This window comes from Rousettus aegyptiacus, unplaced genomic scaffold, assembly GCF_014176215.1.
Source record: "Rousettus aegyptiacus isolate mRouAeg1 unplaced genomic scaffold, mRouAeg1.p scaffold_m13_p_10, whole genome shotgun sequence".
NCBI lineage: Eukaryota > Metazoa > Chordata > Mammalia > Chiroptera > Pteropodidae > Rousettus > Rousettus aegyptiacus.
The window spans coordinates 3,460,561-3,486,481 of record NW_023416285.1 but is presented as its reverse complement, the minus strand read 5'-3'; the positions used below and the strand labels follow the sequence as shown (position 1 = coordinate 3,486,481).

At 56.8% G+C, this 25,921-nt stretch overlaps 1 protein-coding gene and 1 pseudogene across 1 annotated transcript; both read right to left on the bottom strand.

The window, feature by feature from the left end:
- Positions 1-18,064: 18,064 nt before the first annotated feature.
- LOC118608721 lies at positions 18,065-18,180 on the bottom strand (annotated as a pseudogene).
- Positions 18,181-20,088: 1,908 nt separating this feature from the next.
- Positions 20,089-24,367, bottom strand: CYTL1 (cytokine like 1). Its single transcript, XM_016161215.2, has 4 exons — positions 23,952-24,367; positions 22,113-22,157; positions 21,860-21,988; positions 20,089-20,686 (listed from the first exon to the last, which is right to left on the bottom strand). The coding sequence occupies exons 1-4, from the start codon at positions 24,180-24,182 to the stop codon at positions 20,603-20,605; spliced, it is 489 nt and encodes a 162-aa protein (XP_016016701.2). The 5' UTR covers positions 24,183-24,367; the 3' UTR covers positions 20,089-20,602.
- Positions 24,368-25,921: the final 1,554 nt, after the last annotated feature.

Sequence of the window (25,921 nt, the reverse complement as noted above, 5' to 3'; positions counted from 1 at the left end):
CTTATAATACATACCTATATTACAGGTGAGGAAACTGAGGCTTGGAGAGGGAGAGTAAACGGGCCTGCTATGGATTGCATGTTTGTTTCCTCCCCAAATTCATATGTTGAAACCCCAACTCCTAATGTGATGTACGGTATTAGGAGGTGGGGTCTTTGGGAGGTCCTTAGGTCAGGAGGGCAGAGCCCTCGTGATGGGATTAGTGTCCTTATGTGAAAAGGAATGAGAGGGCTTGCTTCTCTCTCCCCCACCGAGGATGTAAGGAGATGGCGGCTGTCAGCAAACCGGGACAAGAGCTCTTATCGGAGCCCGACCGTGCCAGCACCCCGCTCTTGGTCTTAGCACCCCAAAGAGTGAGAAATAAAGTTCTGTCGTTTAACCCTCAGACTATGGTATCTGTTACGGCAGCCCGAGATTACTAAGGCCAGTACCAAGTTTATGCCATTTCTTGGTTTTCTTTACTGGGGCTCTGGACTTCATGCCAGAGCTGAGGGTGACCTGTGCAGGACGGGGCCCAGTCCAGCGGGCAGCACTGAGGAGGAGCGCTCTCCTTTCCTTTCCTTTTTTTTTTTTTTTTTTGGCCTTAATTGAAAAATTTTGAACACATTGAAAGTACTGAGGGCAACGTAACCAAGGCACATGCGGCACGACCAGCATTTTGAGAGGTTAACATTTCATCCTGTTTGCTCAGATTTTCATCGTCGAAAGCAATAAAACGCTACGATGCAATCGGGGTCCCATCTCTCCCCGTTCCCTGGGCTCCCCCTCGTACAGCTTTGGAGACAATCGACTGCTGAACGTGAGGGTTGCTGCATATGGATGAATTCATAAGTAATAGGTAATACTGTTTTGTGGGCTTCTGATTTTACAGAAATGGTTTTGTGCCATAGAATTTTTTTTTTCTTCCTCACACAGCCCTGTCCCTGGGCCCTCGCCTTGTTGACCCAAACAGATTCTGTTAATTTATTTGAACTGTTTCGTAGTCTTCAGCCATACAAATATACCACGACTGACCTTCCGCTTCCTGTCTGTGGGTACGTGTGCTGCTCTCGAGTCTTTGACGTTATAAACTACACTGCAGTGAACATCCCTATTTGTGTTTTATTGTGCAAAGCATTTTCTAGGCTGTAGATCAACAGGCGTAAATACCAGGTCATAGGGGAAGTGCCTTTTCCTCCCTCTGTCCCTTCCTTCCTTCCTTCCTTCCTTCCTTCCTTCCTTCCTTCCTTCCTTCCTTCCTTCCTTCATTAGTGCATGGAACTAAACTATTCATAATTCTTGATTCACAACAAACCGTCTTAGTGATCCGTGCGTGACCCACTTCTTCGTTCATTCATTCTCTCTTTTAATTATTTTTGATAATGGACCAAGCAACTGAAATTCATCACTGAAACATAACCTAACCTTTATCTAACCATACGTTCCCGTCTCCTCCCACCTGAAGAATCTGTCTGACTGGAGGCAGAGGGGCTTCTTGATTTTCTTTTGGATGGCTTTAGGCTTCGCGTGGGATCTGACAGTAGCTGCGACTCAGCCACTAGATGACTCTGTAGGCACCGTGGAAGAATTCTTTTCGTGTTTTGGAACGGGTCCTCTATCACTCATACACATTCCAACGATCCCTTCTAACCCGCGTGCGTTCCCGATTTTACTAAATACTGTTGTGATGCTGCGGAGGGCCGACATCAGCCACTTTCCTGGCATCGTGTGGCTGTTCGATTTGTCCACATCCCGCCCGTGTTGGGATTATCAGACTTGAATCTCATTTGCTCATCCGGAAACGGTACCGTGATATCGTCAGTGTTGGAGCATGCACCTGTACAATTCCCAGAGAGCACGAGCGCCTTCTCTTGTTCTAGCGAGCCATTCGCATTGTCTGTCCTGTGACTTGCTCCCCATGCATCTTGCCCATGGCCTTCCTATTCCATTGCTTGTCTTTTCCTTTAGTCGTTTAAAAGCATTTCAATCAGTCGTCTAGTTCAAAGGTCGCTAATATCTTCTCTCGGGCTGGGTTTTGCCTTTTTACGCTTCCTGGTAACTTTTTGTCATCTAAGTATTCCATTTCTATGTAATCGTTTGTCCTCATCTGTTTGGGATTTGTGCACGCTTTTTTTAATTGTAGTGAAATATATGAATGTACGACTTACCATTTTAACCGTTTAAGGAACCATCTACACTACAGTTCTGCGGCATCGAGCACATTCACAGTGTCGTGCGACAACCCCTATTCCCGCTCCAGAGCTTCCCCATCTTCCCAGACCGAGATCCTGTCCACACTGAAACGCTGGCGCTCACTCTGCCTTTCCCACAGCCCCTGGCCGCCACCATCCTGCCTTCTGTCTCTGAGATTTCGACGGCTCTAGGTACCCCATATAAGTAGGATCATACGGTTTTTCGTGGCGGGCTTATGTCACTCAACATAATGTCTCCCAGGTTCAACCATGTTGTAGCAGGTGTCGGAATTTCCTTCTTTTTAAAGGCTGAATAATTTTATATATATATATATATATATAAAACATTTTGCTTCTGCATTCATCTGGCAATGGATAGTTGACTCACTTCTCCCCTTTTGACTATGATAAATACTGCTGCCATGAACGTGGATATACAAACATTTGTTCAAGCCCCTGCTTTTACTCCTTTGGGGTACAGACGCAGAACGAGGCTGCTGGACTGTATTTTCCGTTTTGGGGACAATCGCTATACCATTTTTCACAGCGGCTGCACCATTTTACATTCCCGGTGGCAATGCGCAGGGTTCTAATTCCTCCATGTTCTTGTCAATACTTGCCAACAGGTATCAAGGGGTTTGTCCCTTGCCCCGGGGTCCCGTCGGAGTCCCCCTGCTGGAGTCCACCTGTGCATCTGGGAGGAAGAGACGAGCAAGGCTTCTCCGGAGGCCCCCGCGGGCGTCCCGGAGCCCAGACTCCCCCGGGGCTCTGACTGCAGCTCTGAGCAGCGTCCTAGCTTCTCCCACTCGGGGGCCACGAGTACCTTCCTCCCGATCTCACAACGCCCTGAACCTCCAAAGGAGCCTGCCCGGAGCTTTGCCCGCTCAGCTTTCCAAAGACCGTGGAAACCTGGGGTCCTCGTGGCTCATCTCTTCCTGCTTAAATAAGTGCAGAGGTTCCTGTCTCCTGTCAGGCCCCGGACGAGCATGAGGCCACGTTGAGTTCGCCCGAGATTTAAAGCGACTGCTCTTCATTTGTTTAGACTGTCACCATACCCTTTGATGAAGCTTTCATGATATTCTCCGTCGAGTCCACTGGCGGAAGGGGGCGCCCTTTGCCCACAGCGGCGTCTCGGTGACAGACACCGATGCTGGCGTGCGCCCCCTTTCCTGTCACCCCCCTCGTCCCGCTTCCTGGGATGGGCTCCCAGACGCGCCGCAGATGCCTGGGTCTTTGGCTCTGCTTGGGGGAAAACCCAGAATAAGCAATGCGTCTACTCAGACGTCATCACAACGATGACTGCCAGCTCTTCGGCCCGTGCCGTGTGCCAGACGCCGAGGGGACGCTGAGCAGACACCGCGTCGGTTAATCCTCCCAGAATTCCCGTGACCTGAGGCTGCCAACATGTCTTTTACAAACAAGGGATTGTCAGAGTCTGGGGTCTGTCCCAGGACTCTCTGACTCCAAATCCTTGAGCTGGTTTCCTCCGCCATGATGTCAGGGTCTGGGTCCCTCCACGGACTTGTGTGACCTTGGCCGAGGCCTTTCAAAGTTCTGAAATCATCAGATTGAATTAGATGATCTCAAAGCCTCTTTCCAGCCTCCGGGGCCGCTGGCTCTAGGATGCTAACAACCCCCCCACTTCTGACCCTGTGGGCGTGGAGGGGCCGAGGAGACGGTCCGGCCTGTGGCTGCATGTCCCTTGAAGATCCCCAACACCTTGGCTGCCCCCCGCTCCTCCCCCAAAGGCCGGACCCCGAGCCTGGAAGATCCACAATCCAGGGAGAAGGACGGAATGAGCTTGGGAAGAGGGCGCGAGTGTCCCTCGAGAGGCACGGTGGCGCCGGGGGCATCGTGACGTCCAGCTCCCACCTGGCGGAGGCCTTTGCGCTTTCCTGCAGAGGGGCGGACTCGTGAGGGGCATAAATTCAGCGCGATTCGTGTTTATTGTGCAAAGGCTTCAGGGAGCTGTTTTATGCGTCTCTGTTTGCACGGCGTTAGCATCATGTAGGCTAAAATTAATTCCAGGAGACAGGCTGCTCCCAGGCAGAGCCAAGAAGTCCCTGGGAAGGGCCGTGGTCTGGCTTCAGCAGCTGCTGTGTACGGTGATAAAGCCCGTTCAGACGATCTCACTCAGCCGGGGTGTCCAAGGGCATTGTATTCCTTGGCCCCCAGAGAGCTGTTTCTCTCTTTTCCAGAAAACTGGGTGTGGAGAATGGGCTTGGCGTCAAGGCTGATCACAGATGGGAAATGGACCCTGGCATTCTCCCCCACCCCACTGGACGGCTCGATCCATGCGGCTGGTGAGGCCCCAACTGCTCGGCCATTGTCCCTCTCCCAGAGGGCGGGAGCCCCTGGGCCTGGCCCCTCGGCCGCTCCCCTGTCCAGACACCAGACGCCTAGTGCCCATGAGATGATGGGTCGTGTTGGTCCTTTGCTCTGGGAAGAACCTTCTAATGCATTGTCTTATCTGAGCCTCCGCGAAGCCTGGGAGGCGGGCTGGGTGACATGGTCGCACGTCCTCGTGGAAGGCGGGCTGGGTGACATGGTCGCACGTCCTCGTGGAAGGCGGGCTGGGTGACATGGTCACACGTCCTCATGGAAGGGAGCATGATGGTAGTGACCAGGGCTGGCGGGGTGTTTGCTCTGCAGCGGCCCCTGTTGGGAGCATTTTGCCCCGTGAACGCGTCATGGCCTCACACACACGCACAGGCCCGAGGGGAGAGTGATCAGCACAGGGGGAGACGGCCCCTGAGGTCCCAGTGCTCGCCAGCCACCCTCCCCCCCACCCCCAGGAATGTCACAATCCAGCAATGCTGCGGAGCCAGCAGCTTGCCAAACATGCAAAATCTCCGTGGCTTCGTGCCTGCTCCCCCTTTTGCCTAGCCCTCCCTGGAAAGTGCCTTTCATCCCCCAAAACCCGGCCCAGGAGCCGCGTGGGCCCCGCGCACCTTCTCCGACCCGCCGCAACGCCCATGCAGCAGGCAGGGACCCGGCAGACGTCTGGACGAGGAAGGGGCCCTTTCCTGCCCACACGCTGAGTGTAGAGGCCACAGGGAGCGGTCCACCCTCCGCCCCCCCGCCCCCCGCCTGCCCACCCCGCTCAGAGCCCCCGGGCTCCCTGCTGTGGGACTCGGAGGCCTCGGCACCACCAGGCCCCCCGCCCCTCGCCTCCCAGCTGGGTTTGGCCGGTGGGCGACAGGGGCAGGAAGGGCGAGGCTGGGAGGAGGGAGGGGGCGGGGCCTTCGTCCCCCTGTGCTTCCGGGGGGTGCATGTGACCATGTGACCCCGCCTTCCCCAGTCCCTGTTCTGGTGCTTTGACCTCGGAGGCCTTGCGACCCTGAGGGACTGGCCATCCCGGGGCGATGGAGCCGGCTCACGGAGAGAGGAGACAAGCCCAGCCCGGCCCAGTCCAGGCACCTGCTTCACGGGCCGCACTCTCCCTGGGCGACTGTCCGCCTGCCCGAATCACCCCAGGGCCAGGCGCCCGGCACCCCGGACAGCCCCAGCCCCGCACCCTGCCTCGCTGTCCCTCCCGTGGGGGCTGCAGCCACCGCTCCCGGCTGTCGCCTGCCGCCGCCTCCCGACCAGCTCTGCTGGGCCCGGCGCGGCCCGCCGTGGCGTGGCAGGCGGCGCCCGGTCCTTCCGGGGTCTGCGTGCGCAACAACCACCTTTCCAGCCGCGGCCCTTGGGACCTGCTCGCCTCCCGCACCCACGCACACCGGCTGGCGCCCCCGCGGCTCCTGACCCTGCCCCCCGCCCCCCGTCACGCTCCGGTCCGGCGACCTGCGACCACTCCTGTGTCCCCCCCGCTTCGGGCCCGGGCGGGAGTGGCCTTCCGTCGTTCCCCCCCGGGGTGTATGTGCCCGGTCCCTTCTCGGCTCCCCAAGCCTGGCCCACACCTGGCCCACGCCTTCAAGGCTGTCTTCCTATTCGTCTTCTCAGCCAAGGGGTTTGAGGGGGCGTTTCCTGCCGGGACCCCGTCCGGCGCAGGGGAGACTTGTGAGCAGACGAGATGGACGTGCTCCTCCCAGCCGTCGGGAGCTGTCCCTGTCACGCAGAGCCTGGACTCACTCACCTGCCTTCCAATCGGCCCCAGGCCGTGAGTGCCCAGAGCCTGGGACAGGAGGTGCCGGCGTGGGGGCCGGCGGGAGCAGAGCCACAGACGCCGACACCCCGGTTTGCGATTTTACAGGTGCTGGTGCCGGGCAGAGCGGCGGGCGTGGGGCGCGCAGAGGCGAGCGGCTTGGGGCACATCTGGTGGGAGGGGCCGTGGGGTCCGCGCGGCCAGGGGGCGGAGACGGGCCGCTGCGGTGCCTCGGTGACGGCACAGAGAGGGACAGGAGTGGCCCCCGGGGGTCGGGCCCGTGCGGAAGATGTCACTCACAAGAGCGAGGGAGACATCGATCACCGCTCACCGGCATTGCAGCTGGGGTTGGGGGACACGCAGTCAACTAGGGGCCTCCCAACCCCCCAGACGGAGGGGACGCGCCGCTGGCCTCGCTGGGGCCCGCCTGCGCCTGGCGGTCAGGGCCCTCTCTGTCCTCTCCTGTCTTAAGCAGCAGGACAGCCGGGCAGAGCCGTGACCCGGAAGCAAAGCCCCCAAGCCCTGCCCTCCGCCGCCCTCCCTCCCGCCGCGGCCCCTTATGTCTTTACCTCGCTCAGGGATCCCGTTGGGCACCGTCTTCCTCCCCTCTTGGCCCCTCTGCCTCGAGGTCCGCTGGTCGCGGCTGGGCCTGGAAGCTCCTTCTCTCCAGGGACATCTGGGAAGATTCCACAATGTTCCATCGTCTTGTTTCGTCTTCGCCCGACCAGCGAAGGAGCATTGGGCACGTCGGCACTTCGCAGGTGAGAAGCCGGGACTGATCGGGGTCGCACGCCCAGCAGGTGGCCGAGAGGCGTCCGAGCCAGCGTCCGGCCTCGCTCCACGCGGGCGGCGGCGATGGGCCCGGGTTTCTCGGAAGTTGAAGCCCTTCTGGGCTCCCTGGCACCTTGCCCCCAGTTAACGGGCCCTTGCGAATAAGGACACGCACCTGAGTTACGAGGGTGCCCGGCTCAGCCTTCGAAATTGTTGCACAGTCCCAGAAACGGCCCGAGGCCCGGCAGGAGGGGACCGGTTAAGACACGGCCCATCCCCACGGTGTTACCGAGGAGTGACTCGTGGGAAGTTGTCCGTCATAAGCACTGAGTCTAAAAAGAACCTAAGAAGTGTCAGAGATGCATTACAACCCCGTTTAGCTTAAATATCTGGAAACGGGTGCCGCCGAGTCCGCGGGCCGGCCGGCATTCGGGCGATCTCCGTTTTCCCCGAGTCCACCTTGCGGCGTTCTCTGTGTCTGTATGGACAGGCCCCTGTCGGACAAAAACGTTCTCATCTGAAACAGTCCCTCCCTGGTTCCCGCCGAGGCCGTTCCCTCTGCTCCCCCGGTGGCGTCCTCCGGGTGTGGCCTCTGCAGGACGGCTTCGTCAGTAAAAGGGACAAACGGCGTCCACTGTCCTGGGCATGAGAAGTGCCCAGCCCGAGGCCGGGCTCAGCGTGGGCGATCGGGAGAAACCAAGTCGGGCTGGCTCTAGCCGGGGTCCTTCTCCGGGTTGTCCGTGTGCCTCCCGGCTTCGTCACCCACAGTTTCCGTCACCGCGTCTCCCCTCGGCCCCTGAGCCGCTCCGTCGCTCCGCGGCCTGGGCGGGAAGGCGGCGGCCGCCTGCCGTGGGCCTCAGCGCCGCGTCGCCCGATGGGCTGTCGCTTCAGCCTCGGGCGCTCCCGGCTAAGTGGATGGTGCGGTGCCCAGTCCCAGAACAGGAGGCCGAGGCCCCGTCCGCGAGGGCGGGGAGGGTCTGGTGGAGCCGGTGGGGACGGGTGTCCCTGTGCAGACAGACGGGTGGACGCCAACGCCGAGGTCCTGGGACCGGGAGCAGCCGGGGCCCTCCCGCCTCCTGCCCGAATGGAGGGCAGCTCCTCCAAGCCCTCTTGTCTCCTCTGGGAACAGGGGGTAACAGGAGTCCCCCGGCCTGCCGACCATGTTGGCGATTAAATGAGAAAACCTATATAAGGCTCCGAACAGAGGGTGCAGGGCGGCTCAGTGTGGCAAGATCGGGGTGCTGTGGACCTGGAGGAAGGGGCCTGAGCCGTGTGACTAGACAATGACCCCACCCCGGGCCTCTCCAGCTTGGTGTTCTAGCTTCCCACGGGGGAGGGGAGGGCGTGGGGTTGGGGGTTCCGCAGCGAGTTCATGCTCAGCGCCCCCAGATTGTCAGCGGCTCCCTTCCTAAGCAGGACCCATGAAAACCCAGCCACGTTTTTCCTTTGCTCTTGATGAACCAATAACCCTGAAAATTTGAAAATAAAATGTCTACGGCCGCACAACCAACCAAGGCTGCGTGGCTTTGCAGACGTTATAAAACATCAAATTAGATGGAAAATTGCCCGGGGTTCCCGTAAACGAAAATTACTCTTTTTATAGGGGGAAAATGACCCTTATAATAGCAACAAACAATTCTGGGCTCTTCCTTTTGCGAGGCGCTCGCACGGCTCGCGGTGTTCACTCCCGCCCCCGCCCCCGCCCCGGCCAAAGTTTTTACAACACTTCGCTTTGCACATTTTCACAGCATCGTAACGTGAAAACGAGGCTCGTTCCCTGTCTTTGGTTTCTGTCGAGAGAGGACCTTGTTGCCTCGTCCCAGGTTTTGTCCCCCCGACTGGACCGACAGGGCTCGGTGTGGGGCACCGGGGGCGGCAGTGGGCAGACGGCGAGGTGCCTGAGCCCGCTCCGTGACTGCAGGCTGGTGGCTTAACCTCTCTGGGCCGCACGTCTCTCCTCCATGAAAGGAGCGTGTGAGCCGGATCAGGGACGCCTCTAGGAGCTGGTACGGCGATGTCCGTTTGTGACGGCCGTGCGGGAAGTGCCCCCACTGCCCCGAGGGTCAAGCCGGGGTCCGTGCCCACCCATTAACGACCTAGAAACTCAACGATAGTTTTTTCCTGCCCCAAGACCGCACAAGAATATTTTGGGAGCAAGGCAGAGAGAGAGAAGATGGTTCTAGCTCAGTGGTTCTCAACTGGAGTGTGATTTTGCCCCGTGGTGACACGGGGGGCATGGCCGGGGGGTGCCTTTGGTGCTACTCCTAACATCTAGTAGGTGGAGGCCAGAGATACTGCTCAACATCCCACAATGCACAGGGTGTCCGCTCGTAATAAAGAATTAACTGGCCCCAGAGGTCCACACATCCGGGCCGACGCCCTGCCCAGAGGACTTGAACCAGGAGTGGAGACTGGCTGGCCGTGGGTCGGTTCCCGCCGCTGGCCTGACTCCCCGTGATGCAAGGCAGCGCCCGTGGGCCCCTGGAGGGCTGGCTGTCAACCCCGTGAGTCACCGCGCCCGGGCAGGCAGCTCCATGACGTGCGTGTGGGGCCTGACCTCTGTTGGAGGGAGGCTGCGTGATGCCTGCCACCAAGCCCAAAGCCAGGCCCAAAGAAATAGGGGGGTCAAATAGGGTGAGATCAAGTCGACGGAGCCCCAGTGGCAAACACGGAGCCCGGGCGTCACGGCCGAACTTAGCGAATCCCAGCTCTGTGCCCTGCCCGATGTAGACACCGTGAGAACAAACTTCTCTCGCGTAAACGAAAACGGCAAGGCCCGTTCCGTTTCCTTTTGGCAGCTAAGGGGAAATAAACCCTTCTAAAAATCAGAAGCGGAGCCTCGTGAAGCGGAGTGAGCCGCCTGGGCATCAGCCGTGTGGGGTCAGGGGCCGGGCGGGGGGTGCGAGAGGCCAAGCCCGTCCGCATGAGGCCATCCTGCTCTTGGACCCTGCGTTTGCAGGCTGTGCCCCGGGCAAGGGGACACAGGGCCCCCAAATCCTGCAGCACCGAGGCTTCAGCGTGTGTCCAGGGGCCGGGGGCGCGTGCCCGGGGGGTGGGTGCCCAGGTGCCCCTGAGTCAGGTCCTGGCCTGTGGACTGGCGGTTTGGGAAGCACGCTTCACGGTCAGCTCGTCCCACCCCAAATGCAGAGACGCCTTCTCCCTTCTTCCCAAGGGGCGACGTCTTTTCTCTTTTGGACCCTCCAGGGGTGGGCCGCTCACCCCACGCCCAGGCTATATCTTTGGTGGGCAGACGGGGAGGTCCTTTAGAGCCAAGTCCCGCTCTGTTCCTTGTAACTTCTGTTTGTGACTCTTCGTCTTATATTTTCCCACCAACTAGAACAAAGCAAATAATCACCCGGCCCCAAGCGGCACTGAGGCTCTTGTGTATTCTGTTCTCTTTGATCCTTCTCATCTTTAGGTCAAACACCTCCAGATCCTACATCTAACCTTCCCGGCAGCTGAAAACTTGGGTGCAAATTGGGAGGTCCCTGTGCTGGGCACACCAGCATGTCAGAGTTTGCTCCGGGCTGGGGAATGTGCTAGAACTTGTCTCTCACTGTATCTAGCGGGTATCACCTCCCGAATTCTGGCCACTCTATTCCTATTGATGTGGCCCACAGTGGAATCCGCTTTCATGGCAGAGCCATTCGATGCATTTATGATGGCATTGCCGAGGCCCTGTGGATTATTTTTTAAGTGAGAATAAAACCGTTCTTTGATAGGCTTAACTCGTATCAGTGGCTAATAATCCGAAAAGCCAGGGGGAAAGTACTGCAGGAAAAAAGGGATTTCAGGACTGGAAGGGAGCCCCGAGCTCCTGGTCTGAGTCCTCCCGCCTTACGCGATTCCGGAATGACCCCGGCTCCCCACTACTGCTTGCTCTGGTCAGGTGCCTTAACACCCGCCCCCCATTACCCCCTGCTGCGGCTGAGAGCAGCCTCGGGGCTTCTCCTTGCCTCCAGGGCCCCGCCCTGCATACAGCAGCCGGAGGGAACTTTCTGGAACACAGAGAGGTAGCACACCTCCTCTGCCTCAACCTCCACCGTGGACGTCCCCCAGGCACCCCAGGCTACCTGCTGCTCCCTGTCCACCTGGCGTCTCCCCTTCTGCAGCTGCTATACTTGCTGCTCGCTGCACCCGGGTGCCCACGTCACCTGGGAAGACTCTCACTGAGTTTAAAACCCACTTTCTATGTCTGTCACCTCCTCTCGGAAGCCTTCCCGACACCGGGACACGAAGACAGGTACGTCCGTCCTCCACGGCGATCCAGACACCCCTCTCTCAACGTCGTCTCACCTTACCAAGACCATCGACGACAACACGAGAAGCTCACGCTGTCCCTGCCCAGGTCCGGCTAACTTTATGCTCACCGAAACCCTGCCGCTCATTCACTTGCTTGTTTATCCAACAATATTTACCGACCGCCCGCAGTGAACGAGGTACTGTATGCAACAGACACTGGGGACACAGACGTGAGAAGAGCAAAGGCCGCCGGCCCCTGGGCACGGACACTCTGGTGCGGGCGGGGGACCTTGGATGACATAAATACGCGAACTACCGTCACAGCAGTAGGTGGAGGAGGATACGGTCGGGGGAGGGCCGGGCTGAGGCCGCGAGGGTTGCCATTTGAAATGGACGGGCCGGCCGGTGACATGAGGTGTGTCCCAGGACAGGGAGGGGCCGTGTGGCCGGAGCGGGAAGCGTGGGGGTCTGAGAGCTGGCGGCTCGGGTCCCGCAGGGTGCCGGGGGCCAGGCCCGGGACTTCGGCTCTTGCTCGGCGCGTCGTGAGAAGCCCCTGGAGGCCAGCCGGCAGAGGACGGTGCCGCCTCGCCGCCTTTTCTGGCCGCTCCGTGTGGACAGGACTGCGTGGGGCGGAGGCCGGAGAGGGTCGCTGGTGGCTGGAACACGGTGGGAGCGGTGGGTTCCGGGGGGAGGGGCTGGGCTTGGGATGTGGGCAGTCACGGTGACCAGCTGCACCTGGGAGGACGATTTATTTTTAGCCAGATGTGAAGAAATGGAGACACAGAAAGGTTAAGAAATGTCACACAGCTAGAGGCCATGTAGGGGACCCACACAGCCCGCATGTCTGTCCCCACTGGGCATGCGTCTCGTCTCCAGGGGCGGGGCATGTCTGAGCCTTCGCGGCGCCCACACACAGGTGGGTCCTGGCGCACAGCAGGGCCCCGCACCTTTCAATGCGAAGTTCGCTGCATCTCCCGGGAGCCACCGCTCATTCCAGCCAGTGGCCACTAGAGGGCAGTGGCGCCTTCCCGCAGCACGAAGCTCCAGGACCCAGGCTTTGGCTTCAGCGGAGAAGTCAACCCTGAGGGGTCCCAGGTCCAGGGCGGAGATGATGACTACGCCCCCCAGGAACGGAACCCCCTCCACCATCCTCCCAAGCCGGAGGTCAAGAACACACTGGAGGACGCTGAAGGGAGACTGGACAGTCAAGGCCCTGAGCAATACACCTCTCCCTGGCTCCCCACCTTATATCTGAGGGGGTGAGGCCCAGAGGGGGGAGGGACTCGGTGCCGGTGTGGTTGCTGCGTTCTCTGAGACCTGCTCCAGCCCTTGTCCCGAGTGACAGACCCTCCTGCGGTCCCGGGGACTCCCGACAGCCCGGCTGACCCTGGGAGGCGCACGGGGGGGGTCGTGTGAGGGGCCCACGGCCGGATCGGTGTCCCGAGACGCTGTCCGTGGCTTCCGGCTGGGGAGGGGGGACACCGGCTGGGCCGGGTCCCGGCCTGTTTCTTCGTTTGTTTGTTTTTGTTTTTGTTTTTGTCACGGTCACGGTGAACAGCAAAGGTTCCTGAGGCTGCAGTCGCCAGACCGACTGTTTTAAAGCATCTGCGCATCTGCCCCGTGGCCTTGGGGAACCCTCGGCCGCGTTAGGAGTGAGCGCAGGCAGGTCTCGCGGGCGCTCCTTTCCAAAATCCCGGCCTCGGCGTTTGCCGGACAGGCTGAGAACCTCCTCTGCACGTTGGGATCTGTTTACACTCGCTTACCTTTGGGGGGGGGGGTGCTTCCTCCGCAGCTCTGGCTAGCATCTGACAGCTCTGGCCTTTCCCGCTGGCGGTCAGCGCGTCTTGGCAAGACTTTCGGGCTTCTCCAAGTAGCGCCCCACTTCCCCTGCCTCATTCCGGCAGGCGATGCCCGTGAGGGCCGTGCGTGTGCCCTTGGCCCCGGCCTGCCCCCAGCCGCGTGTCCGGCGGAAGCACCCAGCGCCCTGGCAAAGGCGGCGCGCCTCTACCGATGTGTCGCGGACTGTTGGATAGCGCCTACTGTGCGCCAGCCTCCGTCCTGCATGTTCTCCGTGCAACTTCCCCCGGCACACGACCCCACACAAGCCCATTCAGAAGGTACCGCTGCTCAGCCCGCTTTGTCGAGGCCAGAGATGAGTGTAAGGGACAGAACCAATGTCTGAATTATGTGAGAGTGTGGCTTCTCAGTACGCGTGCGGCCGTCCGCCCTGCCCTAAGCCGTCCGGCAGAGTCCTGGGTGGTCTGGGGTGGGCCACGCCGCCGTGGGCGCTGGTTCCTCCTTTCTTTGACAGAAAGTCTTCCAGGAAGTAGCATCTTCTGTAGGTAACTCTGGAGGCTTCTCAGTTTGTACCCAGGGTTTGTCCCCTGGTAGGAAAAAAAAAGAAACACTTCTCGTCACTTCCTGTGGCCGTCCACGTCCCTCTGCTTCCGCCCGCAGCCGGCCTTCCCTGCCTGCCCAGGGCCTGGCCGTGCCCTCGGGTTTGCTGCCCCGTCCCTTGTGAGATATGGGAGCACAATCCTTGGTTTATCCTACCTGCCGATTTTGGCCCAGAGCTTGAGGTGACTTCAAGGTCAACGCGAGCCTCTCTTTGTGTGGCATCGTGAATGGCGAGGACATTTCCTGTTAGGTACCCCAACCCCATCCCCTACCCCCACCCCTAGCCTGGGAGCGTAGAACGTGACCATGTCACTTTTACGACATGAGTCACAAAAGGACTTTGTAAAACGGCATTTAACAACGTGGGACTGTGAGGGGTGGGGGTTATCCCAGCCAAGAGCCCGAGGTCGCAGGTGGGGCGGAGCGTCAGGTGACCTCAGCACAGAGGGGCTGGTCCAAGAACCGCTTCTGCTGGATACCTGGCCTTTCAGGTAAGTCGCTCCCCCTGGGGAGGCTTCCTTTTGTCGTCTATAAGATGCGAGGAAACTGTTCTGTTCTAAACGTATCAGAGAGTTATTCTGAAACACAAAACGTGGTGTTTCATTGTGTCTGCCTGGGCTCTGTAAGCTGCAGAGCATTCTGGAAAACAGAGGCACCCGAGAACGGGGTGACCGCAGCCTGAGGGAGCGCTGGCAGCTTCTCCATCAGATGGATCCCTTGCCATCCATGTCCACGCTCGGACGGGACGCTTGTCCTGGGGCCCAGACTCCTGGGAGGAAGCAGCTCAGACCAGAGATAAGCGTGGTCTGTGAACCCGTGTCGCGGAGGCCTGCCTTATAGTCCTCCCAGGCTGCCGCTCGTGGCCTTGTGGCCTCTAGGCTCCACCCCCCGGCCAGGCTGCAGCCTGGAGAGCCCGGGCCAGCTTCGAGCCAGGCTGGTCAGCGGTTTCAGGAGGTCGGCCACACCGAGAGCAAAGACGAGAGGAAAACGAGCTGGAGCCATTCGCTGCTCATGACGCCAGAGGGGCCCGTGGTGGCAGCCGGCAAGCCCGAGGCCCAGCGGCACCGGCGGCAGTCAGCGGCACTCTGTCTGGTGGCTGGGACCCTCCGAGGTGACCCTCCTCAGAAGAGCGTTCTCAATTCATCGTCGGGGTGCTATGATTCCAGATAAATTTTCTAGCGTCCAAACCGTGCGTCTGAATTAATTTTCTTTGCTAATTATGTGCCGATCGCCATGTGCCTTCCAGAGACCAAGCTGCTGCGTTTGATTAATTTTATAGTAACGATTCCTTCATTTTCTCCTCACTTTTTATTAAAACAAGACTGGTTTTTTCTTCTCCTTCTTCTCATAAAGTGCGTTGTGGGAGGCTGTGAACTTGCCGCATCATTCCAGAACTTTCCATCCGAAGCCGATCAGAGGCGGAAGAGGTTTGGGAGGGACGAGGAGGAGGAGATCTAGAAACTTCATGCATGGAGGCGGGGGAGGGGCAGAGGCCGACCTGCCCGCTGGGAACACCTTGTTGGCCCGTGGGATTCTTTAACGGAGGGAGATTTCAGTTGTTCCGTAGACTAAAATGGCTTGTTTAACATTCTGAGTTCTGGAGTATTTGAACCATGCTGAAAAAAGACAAAGGAGGACCACCAAGCGGCCCGGACCCGCCGTTCAGGGCCCGCACGGGTTCCCGTCTGGCTGCATGCCGAAGGTGTCTAACGATCGATCGAGCGTTCCTTACAGACGTGACATCCTCTCTCGCTCCTGGAGCCCTCTCTTCTTCTCTGCCCTCCAGAAGCCCCGCGTCTCGTGACCGTGATCTCTTTCCGGTCCCTCTCCCTTCGCCGCCGGGAAGCCTCTGAAACCTTTAACGGGAAAAGCGTTTTGTAAGGGACCGAGAGAGTGACATCGTGCAGCTCGTGTTCTTAGCGGACGCCGGTTTGGGGATCGATGCACGCGGAAGCGTGGGCGTGTGCCTCGTCGCTTTAAGGGCCGCGTACTATTTAATGGAATGAGTGTCGGAGTTCATTCATTTCTCGGAGACTTTTGGGATGTTTCTTTTTTCCATGACAGCCGATAGGGAGGCGGTAACGAACATCCCTCGCTGCGTCTCCTGTGAGAGTGTGCCCGACATATAGCCCCAGAAATGAAATAGCTTTACCAGATATTACGACATCGTGCTCTACAAAGTTTGCATCGAGTCCCATCAACAGCTGGTGTTATGAGACTTTGTTATTTTCTGATTCCATGGGTACGAAAACCGTATCGTGTGGTTTTAAGGCGCCTCCTCTGGTTGCCAGAAAGTTTTGACATCTTTCCGTGTATTCAAACACCCATTACGATGTCTTGTTCAGGTTACATTCTGCTCATTTTTCTCTCTCTCTTATTGATTTGTAGGCATTTGGCTAAGAACAGTTGTCAGTTAGCGCATTGTTTTTCAATGTGTGGGGTTTCCTTTAGCTTTGTTTACTCTGTCTTTTAAAATCTTATGCTGTATTTTTAAATGCTTTTCTTTCTTGGATGAGCTCTTTGGATCCCATTTAAGAATTCTTCCATTATCCTAATAACTCAGAGCTATTCTGCCATATGTTATTCTAAATATTTGAAAATATTGCTTTACTTAAGGCCGTCATACCTCTGGAATTTTTTTTTTTATGTACTATATAAGAAAGAGATCAAATTTCCATTTTTTTCCTACATGGATAGCCTTTTGTCCTGATACCATTTTTTTGTGCTATTTACTGTTTTTCCACTGATTTGTCACGTGTCCTCAGCAATTTACCAAATCTCCACGGGCTTGTTTCTGGGCTCTCTGCTCGATTATTTTTCACCCCTGCGTCAAATCCCGGCATCTTAATTTCTATAACGTTATAACAAGTCTTATAACCTGTTGGGAAATTCCCCTCCCCCACTTCTTCTTTTTCAAAATTTATTAATCTTTTCTACTTTTCAATAAATTTCAGCTTCAGCATATCAAGAGCCCTCCTGTTGGGATGTTCACCGGATATACTGAATTTATGTTAGTTTGAGATTCATAAACATAGCTTATCTCTTTATTTATGTAGGGTGTTCTTTTATACTTTTCTCTGTGACGTACATGTATTTATTCCCAGGTCCTTTATGCTATCGTAAATGGCATTGGCTTTTAAGTTTCATTTGCAATTTGTTTTGATGTTTTACGTGAATGCTACCCGTTTAAAATTTTCATTTATTAAATATTGACTAGGTAATTACTTCTAAAGAGCAACAAAATATTGAACCATGGCTTGGTTCAAGAACAAAGCGTGTCGTTATTTCCAAAGTCCCCTGTAGTGTGCCTCTCACGGCACCCGCTTCCTCCACTCCTCAGGGGTGGGGACAGCTCCTGTCCTACACTTCGTGTCGAGCACTTCCTCGCGCTTCCTTAAAGCTTCCTCCCATACGTTTCTGACCCCTCGCAATGTATTCCAGGCTCTGCCTGTTTCTTGTGCTTTACAGAAATGAAGTCGTTCCGAGTGTCTCCTGCTTCTCAACGTCACGTCTGTCTTCCTCATCGTCACGTACCTGGGATTCAGCGGGGGATGCTGTGCCATCGTGGCCTGTTAATTATGGTGATCGTCGTATGACTCTACAACAGTTAGTTATGCTTTCTGTCGTTGATGGACTTTGGGGTGCTTTCCTGTCATTTGCAATTGTAGACATCCTGTTCCGAACACCTTTAGACCTATTTGCTAGGGTACACGTGCAAGCATTTCTCTAGGGGATCAACCTGCTGGTCTTAGGTGTATATGGCTTCAAATTCACTAGGCAACGCCAAATCTTTTCCCAAATATCCTTACCCCTATAGTACATCAGCCGCCACATGTCTCACTAAAGCTCGATATCGTCCGATTTGTAAATTTTAGGCGTATCTGTAGGTGTGAAAGGGTATCTAATTGAAGCTTCACTCTTAAATCTGTAAGTGGAGATGAACCGTTCTAATCCGCCCCTCTCCAGCGCCAGCATAAGACCCAGCATTAACAAAGGGAAAAATAGACACGAAAAGATTTTGTAAATTGCAAGGTTCTCCACACACTCATTTTTATCACTGATAAATTGAGAGTGTTTTGGAGCATTGACATGCAAAGTCAAGCGCAACTTCCCCTCAGAGCCAAATGCTTTCTAAACGTGGGCTGGCCATCTGCAGAGCTGTAGGCAGGGGAAGGGCGCCCCCTGCTGTAACGGGGGGGGGTTACCAAACCCTTCTTCTGAGTAAGGCACATCTCCCGAGCGTGACATCTTAAATTGATGCAGAAGCCCAGGGACCAAGAGGAAGTAAATTATCATTATTATTGTTATTATTAATTTTAGAGGAAGGAACCTTTGGTTGACCTCACAGGTTGCAAGGGCCTTGTCAGCTTACAATCCCTCATTTTTTATTTTTTTATGTCTACAGCACCTGGTCTTCCTAGGTGGTCTCCCATCCAAGTACTCACCAGGCCCGACCCTGCTTAGCTTCTGGGATCGGACATGGGGCTTGTTCAGGGCGTCATGGCTATAGACAAGGAAGTAAATTAAAGAGCAACAACTCGGAGCGCGTTTTCTCGTCTTTGCGTGGCTGCCAGAAAATTCTTGAAAAATCAGCCTGGCTGCATTTTAGGAACTTGATTGCAAAGGTTTTAGAAATGTGTATCCAGTGTCCAAATAATTCCCAGGACACCTTTGGCGTGAAGGAATACAAACCTAAGTTCTGACTGCTGACTCGGCCATTTTCTACATAATTGTGCTCTATTTTTTTCCCCCTTCTTCTCCTCCAACATTTAATCGATTTCAGGGCAGTCCCTTGCCCTATCCTGTGCATGCCTGATCTGATTATCTATGGACCTGAACATTCTGCAAATACACAAGGCGGTCTCACATTATTAGCGCTTTTGCAAACCAGCCAGGTTTAAACTGCGAGGGTTCTCGCCTGACAGTCCTCAGCTGGTTTAAATCGCCCCTGGGTGTAGAGGCACAGTGCTGATTTCAGCATTTGGTGGGCTCCAAGGCAGCCAACCTGATGAGTGAGCTTTTAGACGTGCCTGGGAAGAAAGCCGAGGGTTTCGTTCAGGTCACTGCTGCTGGCCGCGGCCCGGAGTCACGTTGCCCGGTCAGAGCCAAGAGAATGCACGCGTACCTGGGAGCGTGAGTTCCCGAGCTGCCCAAGGTGACATGAACAGCAAGACTCGGCAGTCCCTGGAGACCTAGCGAGCGGGCCCCCTTGGAGGCTGTGGGCATGTGAGCGTGGGCAACTTGTGTGCACTGTCTGAGGAAAGAATGGGCCTGGACCGCCTGAGATGGCAAGATCGTCACTGTCGGCTTTTCTCGGTCTTCCCAGGAAGCAAAATCCAGTATCCATAACCGTCAGAAGTATAGCTATCGAGCATCTGCTAAGTGTCAGGATGGGGCCAGGTGTGGGGGGAGGGGCAAAGGGGTGAAGCAAGAAGGCACGGTCCCTGCCTTCCAGGGGCTTAGAGTCTCGTGGGGGAGACACACCATAAGCAAGTAAACACACGCAGGGACAGGCGACCGAGTTCTGTGTGTCATGGGTGCTTTACGGAGACTGACGGGGGCGGGAGTCGTAGATAGGCAGACCGAGGTGAGCAGTCCGCACTTCATCCAAAGTGGAAGCAATGGGAAATTTTTCAGCGGGCGAAGGATATGATTCAGTGCATGTTTCAAACAGATCGTTGTGCTGTTGTGTGGCAGTTGGTTGCGGGCGGTCAACAGTGAATGCTGTTCGTCAGGCCTTGTTCATCGTAGTCCTGAGACACCACTTCCACGGCGTTGTGGTCTTGTGCTTCTAAACAGAGAATAAAAACCTAACGACGCGTTCTCGCAAATCCTCTGAGAAGCCAGAGCCATCTCGGATCAAGGAGGATAAGCATGGCCCATACGTACGGTACGGACGGGAGTAAAAGATACAAAGATACAAAAGATACAAAGACCGCTAATGTATCTTGCGAATTAAAAAAAAAAAAAAATCGGCATTTGACATTTTGACATTCCCACAGTCCAGTTACCCAGCTGAGATGTTGCTGCAGGCTTCGCGAATTCATCAAACGAGCCTGCTTCGCCCGCAGAGAACCAGCATGGGGCCCCAGGACGGGTGTGGGCTTTGGCGCCCTGGACCTCAGCCCACCTTCCAGCCTCGGCCTCCTCCTGGATGCCTGTGTCTACGTGCGCTGTGAGGACCCAGCGAACTGACCTTGGTGATCAGTGCCGGCTACCGCACCGCCCGTGGGCTTGATGCAAGTACGGTCTGTCCCCAGACCTACATTGAAGCCTCTCCCAATGCTTAGGGACGGACGTTCACGCAGGTGGACTGAAGCAGACCCAGAGACCGGAGCGCGATGGAAAAAGTGAGGAAAAGGCGTTTTGCCCAGAGCAGCGCATTTCAGACGGAGCGTGAAATAAGCAATGGCAGCCGCCTCATTTCTAAAAACCGCCTTTATTTGATTTTCATCACCTTTCAGTGAAAGGGTGTTTCCTGTCGTTACAAACCTTGCAGATGCATCTTATAAGGAGTAAAATTTCCTTAAACACGAAAGGCAACTCTAAGGCAAGTTCGCGATAGGAGAGAGTATAAAATAGGGGTTCGGCTAAGTGTAAGCAGGTCCTCTCCGAGAAAAGGCAAGCGATAGCACTTCTCCGTCAAAGCGGCACTATCTTGCTTGTGCTCAAGCTAGTTGTCCCTATCAGAGAAGCTCGTTTGCCCTGTCCTTCTCGGTGATCACAGAAAAACATACTCGTGTATCTAACGGTCCCGGCAGGACAAGCCAAGGGGAGCGACCCGGGGCCGGAGCGCAAGCCCAGCTTTCCGAAAGGCGGAGTGACGTGACAGTTTCAGACGCTACGGCACCAGGGAGACCTCAGGGGACCGTGGCTTTAGCCCATCGTGTCTGGGCAGCTGGCACAATTCGGCCCCCTTGGGTTCTCCGCAGCCTCAGCCTTGACGACCCGGCAGGACCGTGACCGCGGGGACTGGGTACTCCAAGGCACTGCAGTCATCCGACAGGAACACCAGGTCCTGAAAAAGACAAGCAATGAGCGGGAGTGTCCCCGAAGGGGGCGGCGGGGCCTGCGTGTGGCCGCGGGGCTCCTGGTCATCCTCGAAGGCTGACCAACTGTCCTCTTCAGGCGCGACCTCTCCACCCCTGACTTTCCCCAAAAGAGCCGGTCACGTCTTCACGTTCCCAATGACTCTCCTCTGTTCTTTATTATTTATCGAGTTCACGCCCACGTTGGTTGACCAGGTGGGCAGATGGGCGAGGGCGTGAATGAATGAATGAATGAATGAATGAATCTCAATGACTGAGCAGCAGCCCTGGGCCAGGCATTGGGGATGCCACGGAAAACCACACCAGATCTCACCTCCAACCATGTTAGCGTCAGGAACGCCAGTGCTCAGACCCTGCTGCAATCATGTCGCCTTCCAGGTCCCCCCCCCCCCACCACCGCAGGCCAGGGGGAGGGGGCGTGAGGAGGGACATGGGTCGGGGGAGGAAGCACATGGCGAATCTCTGATGTGTGCGTAAGTGAATTACAGCGCACTAGCTAAGGATTGCAGTTTCCTGAGGACGTGTGCCTGGCCGGCATGGAATTCCAGTGAGTCGCCCCGCTGGGCTTCTCAGGGCCAAGGGCGTCATTGCTGTGATGTTCCCAGTGAGGGCCTGAGCCAGGCCCTATCCTGTCCCCAGGTCACAAATGAGGAAGCTGGCTCAGAGAGGAGAGGGGACGCGGCCACTTGGGAAGCAGGAAGGTGGAGGCAGAGGCTCAGGCATGTCCGAGGCCAAAGCCCACACTCCTGGGGGTGCGTGGCTTCTGTCCATGTCTCGCCCAGCGCCGATGACTTGCTTTTCCCGTCTCCACCCCCTCTTCTACCAGAACCTTCCTACCCTAGAGCCTGCTGAGACCCCCTGCTCCGCAGAGTCCCTCTGGCCCTGGGAAGCCCTCTCCCCACGCCCCTGCCCGCCTGGCTCCTGCCGGGGTCTGTCTTGTATCAGCAGCGCGTGGTCCTGGGCGTCGTGGAGCTAGTGGAGGTGAGGAGCCTTATCCTGAGTCCCCATCATGTACTAAGGGTGACAGTGGGTAAGGAAAGGCTTCTCTTCCTCCTCGGTGCCCCCCTCTCCTCCCGAACCCTCCTCTTCTAAAAGCCTCGGCCGAGGACACATGAGAAAGAGCTTTCGACGGCATCACTCACCCTCCTGCAGAAAGAGTTCATGATGGTGTACAGTTTCCGCACTTTGTCCTTCAAGGTGTCCACCGGGGCCACTCTCCAACACTGGGGCGACGCCACGAAGTCCCGCAGCTTGGCCAGCACGCAGTAATTCTGGAGGAGGACGGGGAGGGAGGAGTCATCAGCCAGAGGGACGGGAGCTGGGGGGACCCGCATCCTTCTGCTCGGGGCCCTCCCCGCCCCCGCCGCCGCCCCCAGGCAGCAGGGCCCCTCTTACGTGTATGTCCAGGTACAGCCTGGGTAGGTATCTCACGCACGGCTCCTGCGGAAGGGGGCGCGAGTTACTGAGGCGCCCACAGGGACGCACCCTCAGCCTGGTCGCGGAGGGCCCTCCGCCAGCCCTCCAGCAGGGCTCCGTGCCGCATTCTTCCAGAAATAGAAACCGACTTGTCGAGTGCAAGCTCTGTATCATTTACTATGAGTCAGGGAACTGTCTTATCTTTATACACACACACACACACACACACACACACACTTACAAATGTATATATATGTATATGTCAGTTTTGTAACTAATCCGTATAATAATATACATAACATATACTATAATAAGAAGAAAGTGCATAAATATGTATACTTTGATGTTACTGTATTTTACTTTTTGTGCAGGACTGAAGGCCAGAGACCCAGATCCTGGTCCTTTTCTACCAGAAATTCCCCCAGTGACCTTGGGTAGGTGTCCTTCTTCTACGTGACTTAGTTTCCCAGCTGAGAATTAGAGTTAGAATGCAGAATCTCTCCACTTCCTCCCAGCCCTGCAGTCCTGAGCCTGTGCATTATTAGTGTTCTTTTTACATTTTAAAATCAGATTCTTTTAAACGACATTTGCTCTACCTATCTAATACTAAGGAAGCTGTAGACAAATTGTGGTGTAGCCATACAACAGAATGTCGTTACAAAAGACTATTAATTTAATGGTGTTATTGAAAAGTAAATCACAAAACTGCTGGGCTGTGTAACCCCATCTGTTCACACATGCGGGTGCACACATGTGCACACACACATACACATACACACACGCACATACGCACACACACAGATACCCACGCATAGGTGGACAGCTGAAATATTATCCTCCAGAATGCTATGGCAGTAGTTACCTCTAGGGGGCAGAATTGCAAGTAGTATTTATGTTCTTTGTCCTTTGTGCGTTTTCCAACCGTTCTACAGAGTATATGACTTTTATAAGTAGGAAAAAAGTAAACGTTATTTACCTTTTAGAAAGAGAACACAAAGAAGGTGTTAGGGTACCGTAAACCCCACATCTGAGAAACATTACTTTTCGTTTGACGTTTACAAGGGGCAAAGGGATGCGTCTGCATTTTACCAAGGCTTTTAATGGAGTGTAATTCGTTTTGTTTCTACACTGCGTAAGCAGCCAGCCAGGAGGCTCGGATCTAGTTCTGGGCGTCCCCTGGGGCCCTCGGCTCCCTGGGCCGCTGGGTTCTCCTCCCAGGAGTGGCGAGACCAGCGGCTGCCCCGACGGGAGCCCCCGGTGCAGGCGGTGATCTGAGTGCTGCGTCCAAGCTCACCCCGGGCCCCCGGCCGCTGCCAAAGCCGGAGGGTGGATGCTCGCGCCCTTCACAGACCAGGACGCAGAGGTTCAGGGGCTGAGCAATCTGCCAAGGCAGGTGGCTGGGAGGGGACCCCCCTTCTGGGAACCCCTACTTAGAACACGCGCTCTTAACCACCTGGCTGGCGAAGAGAATTAACAAGCTTAATTTTTCAGACCTCTTTAACTCTGGAGTTCTAACTATGGGGAGCTTCTTTTTTCTTCTTTTTTTTTTTCCACATTTTACAACAGATCCTCTGATATTTGCTAGCTAGTTACAAACAAAAATCGTGAAGCCTTTGATTATTTTTCTTTGCCTTAAAAGACAGTGCAAACATTGGTGCCGCATGTCGTGGGATGAGGCTAAAACATGAACACCCACGAGATGGGCCTTGACCAGAAAAGAAAAACAGCATTTTTTTTATTTCCCGGTGCGAAGGCACGTTTTCGGGAACCAGGTCTGCGTTGAACCTCCTGGTCCCCAGCAGGCCGGAGGGGACTCACCAAGGGCTCCATGGCCTGCAGGCTCTGGAAGTCTCCGGTGATCTCCCGGCTGAGGCTCAGCATCCTGGAGTAGCAGGTCGGGGGCGCGGGCCGCACGGCGGGGGGGCCGGCCAGCAGCAGCAGCAGCAGCAGCGGGAGCAGCCGGGGCGCCATGCTGCAAAGGGGCCTCCCGCAGCCCCAGGCTGCTGCCCCTTTAAGCAGCTGCTTGGGGGTGGTCCCCCACGCCTCCATTTCCTGTGGGGCCCAGCGAAGGCCAGGAGCACGCCCAGCCCACCTGGCCGGGGACACTGGACCCTTTCAGACCTGAAGGCGCCCCTTGCTGAGAGGCGGGGCTGCCCGGGGCGTGCAGGGCACCCGGGATGCAGGGCCGCCCTCTGCACAGACCCCTTAGAAGTTTCTCTCTCAGCAGGGGCTCTGCCCAAAGTGGCAGGGCCGGCAGCTGAGCGGGGCAGAGGACAAAAGGAAGACAAGGATGGATGAGGGGGCGGCTGTCAGAGGAGCGGGCAGGCGGACGGGGCCCTCGGGTTGCGGGCTGGCTGATTTCCTAGAGCAGAGTCTGGGGGGAGGAAGGGGCCGGAAGGGATGGATTGAGCACCAGTGATCGGAGCTTGGGGTCGGGCGGCCAGGTGTCAACGTCCACCCGCCACTCACCAGCGGGGGGGCCCTGGGTGGACACCCCCCGTCGGAGCAGCTGCGTCTCCACCTCTGGGAGAGGGGCTTGTACTGGCGCCTGTGGGGGGCACATGTGAGCGTCTCCCCAGCTCCCCCACCTCAAGCTCCAGCACAGGCCGGTGCAGAGCAGACCCAACGTGGGGGCTAGTTCATGCGTGCGGCCCTTCTAGGGGTGCTGCGGGGCGGCTCTGCAGTCAGGGGCACCAGGGAAGGGGGCTCTTCTCCCCTCCGAGGCCGGTGGAGTGCAAGGTTAACACTTCCGGCCATGACCTTAGGCAGGTTTCTTGACTCTTTTTCCTCCCTCTCCTTGTACGCGAAATGGGGGTGAGGAGAGCGCCCAGCCCAGAATCCCTGGTACGGAAGGGCTGACGCCGCCCAATGTCGCTGAGCGAATGCCGCGTGCCCACTTCTGCGAGTGTCCCTGCGAGGCGGCTGGCACGGAGCACAGTCCCCTTTCTCAGGTGGGAAAGTCGAGGCTCCGAGAGTCCCAGTAACTCGCCCAAGCTCACGAAGCTGGAGGTAAATGAGTCCACTGAGACTCGGTGCCCTGTTTTCCTTCCGTCCTCCGACTCCTGGTGCGGAGCTGCGGGAGCAGGGCCTGCAGGCAGAGGAGAGCGTGGGCTCCCGGGCCGCCCGCGACCGAGCGGGAAGGTTCCTGCTTAACACGGAGCGTCATCGAGGCGACAGCCACATGGCTGTTTCAAACACCACGCGCCTCACGGAAAGCCAGTGAAGTGGGCGAGGTATTCCCATGTCCCAGAGGCGCCAACGGAGGGTCTCAGGGATGTGAAGCTGTCCAAAGTCACGAGGCCAGTGAGGAGCAAAGCTCTCGACCTGCGTCTGTCTGTCTCCAAAGCCCCTGTCTCACGCCAGCGGCGGGCAGAAAGCAGCCAGGGCCAGCAGCGGGACAAAATGACCAAGATGGAGACCAGAGGGTTGCGGGGAAGGACCGTGGTGTCCTGGACGAGGGGCGAGCAGGGTCGACCGCGGGGGTGGGACCCGGCTCCAGCCTCCGCCCGCCCCGCTGGCCTGGTCCTGGCTCCCTCTCCCTGTTTGTAAACAGCGGCGTATCCCTGGGCGAGGCCAGGAGTCTCTTCCAGCCCTGACGGTCTATTTACCTGGTTTTCTGGTGTTTAAACCTCAGGCAGGGGTTGTGGCCATGCCTTCCTGTTTTGCAGGTAAGAGTGTGTTCTCTAAACACCGTTAGCAAGGTGACCTGGGGACTGACTCCTGGCCACCCCGTCAGACAGGGCAGAACGGGACGTGCGAGCAGCAAACACAGATGTGTTTTTCCAGAC

What these genes read in the sequence shown, in the direction of transcription:
- CYTL1 (XM_016161215.2), bottom strand. Translation starts at nt 24,182, where the DNA reads ATGGAGGCGTGGGGGACCACCCCCAAGCAGCTGCTTAAAGGGGCAGCA. An exon ending in TGCAGGCCATGGAGCCCTTG is followed by an intron (nt 22,158 to 23,951) that starts GTGAGTCCCCTC and finishes CCCCTTCCGCAG; the next exon opens with GAGCCGTGCGTGAGATACCT. An exon ending in TGAACTCTTTCTGCAGGAGG is followed by an intron (nt 20,687 to 21,859) that starts GTGAGTGATGCC and finishes TGTCTTTTTCAG; the next exon opens with GACCTGGTGTTCCTGTCGGA.